Genomic DNA, 10404 nt, shown 5'->3' on the forward strand with positions numbered 1-10404 from the left:
AGACAAGACGGACATGCATAGCAACTCACATGATATCCAACAAGAAATAGTTGATGGCGTCCCCAGAAACATGGTTACCGCTCAACAAGCAACTTAATAAGAGATAAAGTGCATAAGTACATATTCAATACTACAATAGTTTTTTAAGCTATTTGTCCCATGAGCTATATATTGCAAAGGTGAATGATGGAATTTTAAAGGTAGCACTCAAGCAATTTACTTTGGAATGGCGGGTAAATACCATCTAGTAGGTAGGTATGGTGGACACAAATGGCATAGTGGTTGGCTCAAGTATTTTGGATGCATGAGAAGTATTCCCTCTCGATACAAGGTTTAAGCTAGCAAGGTTATTTGAAACAAACACAAGGATGAACGGTACAGCAAAACTCACATAAAAGACATATGGTAAACATTATAAGACTCCATACCGTCTTCCTTGTTGTTCAAAACTCAATACTAGATGTTATCTAGACTCTAGAGAAACCAAATATGCAAACCAAATTAGCAAGCTCTAAGTATTTCTTCATTAATGGGTGCAAAGTATATGATGCAAGAGCTTAAACATGAGCACAACAATTGCCAAGTATCAACTTATCCAAGACATTTTAGAGTTACTACATGTAGCATTTTCCAATTCCAACCATATAACAATCTAACGAAGGAGAAACTTCGCCATGAATACTATGAGTAGAACCTAAGGACATATTTGTCCATATGCAACAGCGGAGCGTGTCTCTCTCCCACAAAGTGAATGCTAGGATCCATTTTATTCAAACAAAACAAAAACAAAAACAAACCGACGCTCCAAGCAAAGTGCATAAGATGTGGCCGAATAAAAATATAGTTTCAGGGGAGGAACCTCGATAATGTTGTCGATGAAGAAGGGGATGCCTTGGGCATCCCCAAGCTTAGACGCTTGAGTCTTCTTAATATATGCAGGGGTGAACCACCGGGGCATCCCCAAGCTTAGAGCTTTCACTCTCCTTGATCATATTGCATCATACTCCTCTCTTGATCCTTGAAAACTTCCTCCACACCAAACTCGAAACAACTCATTAGAGGGTTAGTGCATAATAAAAATTCACATGATCAGAGGTGACACAATCATTCTTAACACTTCTGGACATTGCATAAAGCTACTGGACATTAATGGATCAAAGAAATTCATCCAACATAGCAAAAGAGGCAATGCGAAATAAAAGACAGAATCTGTCAAAACAGAACGAGTCCGTAAAGATGGATTTTATTAGGCCACCAGACTTGCTCAAACGAAAATGCTCAAATTGAATGAAAGTTGCGTACATATCTGAGGATCACTCACGTAAATTGGCATAATTTTCTGAGTTACCTACAGAGAATTAGATCCAGATTCGTGACAGCAAAGAAATCTGTTTCTGCGCAGTAATCCAAATCTAGTACTTACTTTTCTATCAAAGACTTTACTTGGCACAACAAAACATAAAACTAAGATAAGGAGAGGTTGCTACAGTAGTAAACAACTTCCAAGACACAAAATAAAAACAAAGTACTGTAGGTAAAAACATGGGTTGTCTCCCATAAGCGCTTTCTTTAACGCCTTTCAGCCTAGGCGCAGAAAGTGTAACTCAAGTAACATCGAGAGATGAAGCATCAACATCATAATTTGTTCTAATGATAGAATCATAAGGTAACTTCATTCTCTTTCTAGGGAAGTGTTCCATACCTTTCTTGAGAGGAAATTGATATTTAATATTACCTTCCTTCATATCAATAGTAGCACCAACGGTTCGAAGAAAAGGTCTTCCCAATATAATGGGGCAAGATGCATTGCATTCAATATCCAAGACAACAAAATCAACGGGGACAAGGTTATGGTTAACCATAATATGAACATTATCAACTTTCCCCAAAGGTTTCTTTTTAGCATTATCAGCGAGATTAACATCCAAATAACAATTCTTCAATGGTGGCAAGTCAAGCATATCATAGACTTTTTTAGGCATAACAGAAATACTTGCAACAAGATCACATAAAGCATTACAATCAAAATCTTTGATTCTCATTTTAATGATGGGCTCCCAACCATCCTCTAGCTTTCTAGGAATAGAAGTTTCAAGTTTTAGTTTGTCTTCTCTAGCTTTTATGAGAGCATTTGTAATATGTTTTGTGAAAGCCAAATTTATAGCACTAGCATTGGGACTTTTAGCAAGTTTTTGTAAGAACTTTATAACTTCAGAGATGTGGCAATCATCAAAATCTAAATCATTACAATCTAAAGCAATGGGATTATCATCCCCAAGGTTGGAAAAAATTTCAGCAGCTTTATCACAAGCAGCTTCAGTAGTTTTAGCGGTTTCGGGTAATTTTGCGCGCTTTGCACTAGGAGTAGAAGCTTTGCTAACACCAATTATTTTATCATGGATAGTAGGAGGTGCAGCAACATATGAATCATTAGCATTGCTAGTGGTGGTAATCGTCCAAACTTTAGCTACATTTTCCTTTTTAGCTAGTTTTTCATTTTCTTCTCTATCCCACCTAGCTCGCAGTTCAGCCATTAATCTTATATTCTCATTAATTCTAACTTGGATGGCATTTGCTGTAGTAACAATTTTATTTTCAATATCCCTATTAGGCATAACTTTTAATTTCAAAAGATCAACATCAGAGGCAGGACTATCAACTCTAGAAACAAGAATATCAATTTTATTGAGCTTTTCCTCAACAGATTTGTTAAAAGCAGTTTGTGTACTAATAAATTCTTTAAGCATGGCTTCAAGTCCAGGGGGTGTATTCCTATTATTGTTGTAAGAATTCCCATAAGAATTAGCATAACCGTTACCATTATTATAAGGATATGGCCTATAGTTATTACTAGAATTGTTCCGATAAGCATTGTTGTTGAAATTATTATTTTTAATGAAGTTTACATCAACATGTTCTTCTTGTGCAACCAATGAAGCTAATGGAACATTATTAGGATCAATATTAGTCCTATCATTCACAAGCATAGACATAATAGCATCAATCTTATCACTCAAGGAAGAGGATTCTTCAACAGAATTTACCTTCTTACCTTGTGGAGCTCTTTCCGTGTGCCATTCAGAGAAATTAACCATCATATTATCAAGAAGCTTTGTTGCTTCACCAAGAGTGATGGATATAAAGGTACCTCCAATGAACTGAATCCAATAAATTCCGCGAAGAAAAATTTAGTCCCGCATAGAAGGTTTGGATGATCATCCAAGTAGTCAGTCCATGGGTTGGGCAATTTTTAACCAGAGATTTCATTCTTTCCCAAGCTTGAGCAACATGTTCATTATCTAATTGTTTAAAATTCATTATGCTACTCCTCAAAGATCTCCAGAATCCCCCGAGATGGGATCGGCGGCGGCGGCGTCTCAGTAAGGTTTTCCGTATCGTGGTTTTTCGCATCAGGGGTTTCGCGACGGAGGCTTGATGGCGTGTATTTCACACGTTCGTTGGGCAACCCCAAGAGGAAGGTATGATGCGCACAGCAGCAAGTTTTCCCTCAGAAAGAAACCAAGGTTTATCGAACCAGGAGGAGCCAAGAAGCACGTTGAAGGTTGATGGCGGCGGGATGTAGTGCGGCGCAACACCGGAGATTCCGGCGCCAACGTGGAACCCGCACAACACAACCAAAGTACTTTGCCCCAACGAAACAGATGAGGTTGTCAATCTCACCGGCTTGCTGTAACAAAGGATTAACCGTATTGTGTGGAAGATGATTGTTTGCGAGAGAAAATAGTAAAACAAGTATTGCAAGCAGATTTGTATTTCAAGTATTAAAGAATGGACCGGGGTCCACAGCTCACTAGAGGTGTCTCTCCCATAAGATAAAAGCATGTTGGGTGAACAAATTACAGATCGGGCAATTGACAAATAGAGAGGGCATAACAATGCACATACATGACATGATAAGTATAGTGAGATTTAATTGGGCATTACGACAAAGTACATAGACCGCCATCCAACCGCATCTATGCCTAAAAAGTCCACCTTCGAGGTTATCATCCGAACCCCTCCAGTATTAAGTTGCAAAGCAACAGTACAATTGCATTAAGTATGGTGCGTAATGTAATCAATAACTACATCCTCGAACATAGCATCAATGTTTTATCCCTAGTGGCAACAAGCACAACACAACCTTAGAACTTTCTCGTCACCGTCCCGGTGTCAATGCGGGCATGAACCCACTATCGAGCATAAGTACTCCCTCTTGGAGTTAAAAGTAAAAACTTGGCCGAGCCTCTACTAGAAACGGAGAGCATGCAAGATCATAAACAACACATGTATAATAACTTGATAATTAACATGACATAGTATTCTCTATCCATCGGATCCCGACAAACACAACATATAGAATTACAGATAGATGATCTTGATCATGTTAGGCAGCTCACAAGATCCAACAATGAAGCACAATGAGGAGAAGACAACCATCTAGCTACCGCTATGGACCCATAGTCCAGGGGTAGACTACTCACTCATCACTCCGGAGGCGACCATGGCGGTGTAGAGTCCTCCTGGGAGATGATTCCCCTCTCCGGCAGGGGTGCCGGAGGCGATCTCCTCGGATCCCCGAGATGGGATCGGCGGCGACGGCGTCTCGCGAAGGTTTTCCGTATCGTGGCTCTCGTGACCGGGGGTTTCGTCACGGAGGCTTTAAGTAGGCGGAAGGGCAAGTCAAGAGGCGGCACGGGGGCCCACACCATAGGCCGGCGCGGCCGGGGGTGGGACCGCGCCGCCCTAGGGTTTGGCCACCCCGTGGCCCCTCTTCGTCTCGTCTTCGGACTTCCGGAAGCTTCGTGGAAAAATAGGCCCCCGGGCTTTGATTTCGCCCAATTCCGAGAATATTTCGTTACTAGGATTTCCGAAACCAAAAACAACAGAAAACAAAGAATCGGCACTTCGGCATCTTGTTAATAGGTTAGTTCCGGAAAATGCACAAATATGACATAAAGTGTGCATAAAACATGTAGGTATCATCAATAATATGGCATAGAACATAAGAAATTATCGATACGTCGGAGACGTATCAAGGCTTTAAGTAGGCGGAAGGGCAGAGTCGGGGGCTGACGAGGGGCCCACACCACAGGGCGGCGCGGGCCCCCCCTGGCCGCGCCGCCTTGTGGTTTGGCCACCTCGTGGCCCCACTTCGTATGCTCTTCGGTCTTCTGGAAGGTTCGTGGCGAAATAGGCCCCTGGGTCTTTGTTTCGTCCAATTCCGAGAATATTTCGTTACTAGGATTTCCGAAACCAAAAACAGCAGAAAACAGAACCGGCACTTCGGCATCTTGTTAATAGGTTAGTTCCAGAAAATGCACGAATATGACATAAAGTGTGCATAAAACATGTAGGTATCATCAATAATATGGCATAGAACATAAGAAATTATCGATACGTCGGAGACGTATCAATTGACAACCTCACTGTTTCGTTGGGGCAAAGTACTTTGGTTGTGTTGTGCAGGTTCCACGTTGGCGCCGGAATCTCTGGTGTTGCGCCGCACTACATCCCGCCGCCATCAACCTTCAACGTGCTTCTTGGCTCCTCCTGGTTCGATAAACCTTGGTTTCTTTCTGAGGGAAAACTTGCTGCTGTGCGCATCATACCTTCCTTTTGGGGTTCCCAACGAACGTGTGAGTTACACGCCATCACTCTTCACCTTTGTTGTTCTCCCATCCTTCAGCATTCTCCTCAATCCGACCAAGAAGATCCCACCTAGCTTCAACCTCCTTGCTTGTGAAAGATCCCTCTGAACAGGCATCCAGATAGTCCTTGTGTTGTCCTGAAAGCCTCGCATAAAAATTGTTAACAATAACATTACTGGGGAGCTCATGAATAGGACATTTGAGCATTAGTGACTTCAATCTCCCCCATGCTTGAGAAATACTCTTTCCATCACGAGGATAAAAGTTATAAATATAATTCCTATCAATATGCACTTCATGAGGAGGATAAAATTTAGAATAAATGAGAGGTACAATTTCCTCCCAACCAAGAGAATGACTATTCTTCAACAATTTATACCAATGCGCCGCTTTACCGTACAGCGAAAAAGAGAATAGCTTCTTCCTCACTTCATCCATAGAGATACCGCACACTTGAATAACCCGCATAATCCGTGCAAAAACAAGTAAATGATCTCCGGGATGGACAGTTCCATCCCCTTCATAGCGGTTATCAATAACACGTTCAATAATTTTCATGGGTATCTTGAAAGCAGTACTTGCGGTAGGTGGATTTAAAATATCACAAGCATCATTAGAGTTATCGCATATGGGAGATAAAGCATTATCGAACAAATTTTCTCCCTAAGGATGGGAAGCTAAAAAGATCACGAAACTAGCTTCCCCAAGCTTAGACTTATCCATAGCATTAGCGAGTGATTGCGTTCATACCAATAACATTGCTACTAGCATGCAAATGAGGTTCCATAGGTTCTTTAATTTTCGCATCACACAATTCATGTCTTAACTTAGGAAATAAAATAAGAAGCTCATTGTTGTCCATTATGCCTTACTAGTGTAAAACAAGAAACAAAAAGATGCAATTGCGGGATCTAAAGGAAATAGCTTCGAGCACACACACAACGGCGCCGAGAAAAGTACTTTACCCGGGACCGGAGTATGAGTGCCTTTTACCTTTCCTCCCGCAAGCAACGGTGCCGGAAAAGTGCTTGATGTCTACGGGTGCTTCTATTCTTGTAGACAGTGTTGGGCCTCCAAGAGCGAGAGGTTTGTAGAACGACAGCAAGTTTCCCTTAAGTGGATCACCCAAGGTTTATCGATCTCAGGGAGGAAGAGGTCAAAGATATCCCTCTCAAGCAACCGTGCAACCACAAAGCAAGAAGTCTCTTGTGTCCCCAACACACCTAATACACTTGTCAGATGTATATGTGCACTAGTTCGGCGAAGAGATAGTGAGATGCAAGTAATATGGATGAGTATGAGTGGTAATAGCAATCTGAATAAAATATGGCAGCGAGTAAACATGCAACAAAACAGTAAACAAACGGAGATTCGATGCTTGGAAGCAAGACCTAGGGATCCCGCTTTCACTAGTGGACACTCTCAACAATGATCACATAATAGAACCACTCTACACCCTCTTGTTGGATGATGAACACCACTAACTGTGTAGGATTACACGAACCCTCAATGCCGGAGTTAACAAGCTCCACAATATTCAATGTTCATATTTAAATAACCTTAGAGTGCAAGATAGATCAACACAATTACACCGAGAACTAACATAGCATGCACACTGTCACCATCACACTATGAAGGAGGCATAGATCACATCAATACTATCATAGTAATAATTAACTCCATAACCTACAAGAGATTATGATCATAGACTACGCCAAGTACTACACGATGCACACACTCGTCACCATTACACCGTGGAGGAGGAATAGAGTACTTTAATAACATCACTAGAGTAGCACATAGATGATATTCAACTAGATCACATAAAGAGAGAGATGAACCACATAGCTACAGCGGAGCCCTCGACCCGGGGTGAATTACTCCCTCCTCATCATGGAGACAGCGATGGCGGTGAAGATGGCGGTGGAGACGGCGGTGGAGATGACTCCGGGGCAATTCCCCGTCCCGGCAGGGTGCCGGAACAGAGACTTCGTCCCCCGAATTGGAGTTTCGCGATGGCGGCGGCTCCGGATGGTTTTCTCCGGTTTCGTCGAACGGGGTCGAGGTTTTAGGTCGGGGACGACTAAATAGGCGGAGAGGCGGAGTCGGAGGGGCCACGGGGTGCCCACACACTAGGGGCGCGCCCCCTTGGGCCGCGCCGCCCGTGGGGTGGGCCCCCCGGCTCCCCTCTCGCCTTTCTCCGGTGCTCCGGAAGCTTCCGGAATTATAAGATCTTCGGTGTTGATTTCGTCCGATTCGAAAATATTTCTTTACTAGGATTTCTGAAACCAAAAACAGCAGAAAACAGCAACTGGCCTTTCGTCATCTCGTCAATAGGTTAGTTCCAGAAAACGCATAAAAACGATATAAAGTGTGAACAAAACATGTAGGTATTGTCATAAAACAAGCATGGACCATCAGAAATTATAGATACGTTGGAGACGTATCAGTCTTCCTCAACCTCCAATCATCTAGAAGGAGGCTCAAAAGCATCGTCAGAGTTAGCTCCCACCTCCATGCCCCAAGTGGTTCTGTCCCCGGTGGCAAGGTTGACTCCGGCGACCTCGACGGCGGTGGATCTGGAGCTGGCCTGGATCGCGTTTCTTTTTTACTCTTTAAGGTCCTTAGTGCAAAGTGCTTGGGTCGATTTGTAATTTTCCTTTTTCTCAGGACTCTTCCTGTAATTTATACTGCCACCGCTGAAATGTCAACGAAGCTCTAGGTCCTTCGGGACCTCTCTTGTTAAAAAAAAAAACAGTAAAATTTGCGCCTTTCCCGACCAAAGCCCAACGAATCATTTGGATCATCACAATTATGCAACAGAAGGCCAGGCCCAACAAGCCCATCATTCGTCCTCAACTATATATTCCCTACCATTCACCACTTTCAGCACTTCACGCACCTAGGGTTTCTCCGCCGCCGCCGCGCGTCTTCGTCTCCGCCGCCGCAACGATGGTACACTATCATCTTCTTCCTCGATTTCCATGGAATTCTACCCATTCGTGTATGGTCTCAACGATTAGCTAACGCCGCTTCTCGCCCCTCCGCAGCCGTCCCACAAGACCTTCCGCATCAAGCAGAAGCTGGCGAAGAAGCAGCGCCAGAACCGCCCCATCCCCTACTGGATCCGCATGAGGACCGACAACACCATCAGGTGAAGTCCCCGTTCGTCTTCCCCCTCTCTTCGATTCAGAGTCAGCGTAGGCGTGCCGGTATGCTGACCCAGTCCTGCTCCCTCATTCAGGTACAACGCGAAGCGCAGGCACTGGCGCCGCACCAAGCTCGGGTTCTAAGCAGGGGATAACCCGGCCGACTGCTCCGTGGGAAGCCATTTCAGGATGTTTCAGCGTTTACTTAAGTTAGAAAGTGATTCCAGGGTGTTTGAATTAAGATTTTGGTGGTGTACTGAGGAAACCATGCTGTGCTAAGTAAACAACCCTTCATATGTGTCTGTCGTGCAAAAAATCTCTGAGGTTCAATTTATGTTCAACTGCCAATTACTCTACTTTGATTCTACTAGTCTCTGTGTTTGTGGCATAAAGTATGGTTGCCCCTCTACCATTTTGTTAGAAAGCCGCTGTCATCTTTTAGTACCTCTTTGTGTTTATTGGTCACAGCCTATTCTATAGGTTATGGTGTACAAGTCACATCTGTGTGGATGTAGGTTTTATCTTTTTCTGGCAGACCCTGTTGCGATTTTATGATCGTTGTGTTGTAATTCACTTGCTCAAGCTAGCTTGGATTTCTGTTTAAGACTTAAGTTTTTTGAATTAACACATGAATTAAGACTTGGATGATGTTAATTGGTAGTAATCTGGTGTCCTGTGGTTACCATGCTGTGCTAAGTAACTACCCCTTTCCATGTGTCTGTATGTCTTCCAAGTTATTCCTGAAGCTTAATTTTGATTCACCTGCATTAGCCATCTTGTTCGACCATATGGTGTACCTTTAGTTCACAGCTTATTTTGGAAGATATGCTTGGCGGGCCATGTTTGCTTAGATGTAAGTTCTTTCTTGAACATTACCTTTAACAAGAGCCTTGCGATTTTTCTATTAATGTGTCTCATTGTGCCCAAGTTAGCTCAGATGTTTTCATTTCCTGTTCTGTATTATAATGTTTGCCGTGATGAATTTTGCTGCTTGTGTGTTGGATGGTAATTAGTTATTTTAGCAGTGCCATGCTGCTTAGTAATTGACTTGGCTTCCAAAAATAACAGTTTAGTACTCCCTCTGATCCATATTAGCATCAAGTAATATGAATCGGATGGAGTACGTTTTAATTTTAGATGACCATGTTGTAGATTCTTGCATGGAGTGCTCATCCTAGGTGTGAGTGCTTCATTCCCAGTCTATCAGCTTAACATCTGTACCCCCACAAATACGGTAGATTTACTTTCTTCTGCAATATGTGCCTAGCTGATTATCTTTTTGAAAATGTCATTTGTTATCTTTGTTTTCTGAGGAATTATGTTTGATGATAGGAGTAGTCTGTTTGAATGGAGGATAATGTCCTCATTTGTCTTTGCAAAACTACATCGTCCAGTTTTATAAAACTGAACTGAAGTTACGGGACTCATCCAAAGCATTTGTAACTTTTGAGATTCGTCTGATCATCAGGCTTAATAAATGTTTTCACAGCCCACTGTAATCCATTAAGTGGTGTAGCGAAGTCTTCAGAATAATTTTTATATGGGTAAAGTCTAAAAGATTGAATGGACAAGATTTTTCTATGAACTTAAGCTTTTTGATTGAA

General features: G+C 42.6%; 1 protein-coding gene across 1 annotated transcript; it reads left to right on the plus strand.

Moving 5' to 3' along the window:
- The first annotated feature begins 8532 nt into the window (after window positions 1–8532).
- Window positions 8533–9464, plus strand: LOC124649010 (60S ribosomal protein L39). The gene is made up of 3 exons (XM_047188694.1): window positions 8533–8606; window positions 8702–8805; window positions 8896–9464. Exons 1-3 carry the CDS (start codon window positions 8604–8606, stop codon window positions 8942–8944), a joined length of 156 nt encoding a protein of 51 aa, XP_047044650.1. The 5' UTR covers window positions 8533–8603; the 3' UTR covers window positions 8945–9464.
- The last annotated feature ends 940 nt before the right edge of the window (window positions 9465–10404 follow it).

Source organism: Lolium rigidum, chromosome 4 (genome assembly GCF_022539505.1).
Source record: "Lolium rigidum isolate FL_2022 chromosome 4, APGP_CSIRO_Lrig_0.1, whole genome shotgun sequence".
In the NCBI taxonomy this organism is placed as follows: Eukaryota; Viridiplantae; Streptophyta; class Magnoliopsida; order Poales; family Poaceae; genus Lolium; species Lolium rigidum.

Bases quoted from the DNA above. Each gene is read 5' to 3' on its own strand.
- LOC124649010 (XM_047188694.1), top strand. The intron at 8,806-8,895 runs GTGAAGTCCCCG...TCCCTCATTCAG, and splicing joins AGGACCGACAACACCATCAG to GTACAACGCGAAGCGCAGGC.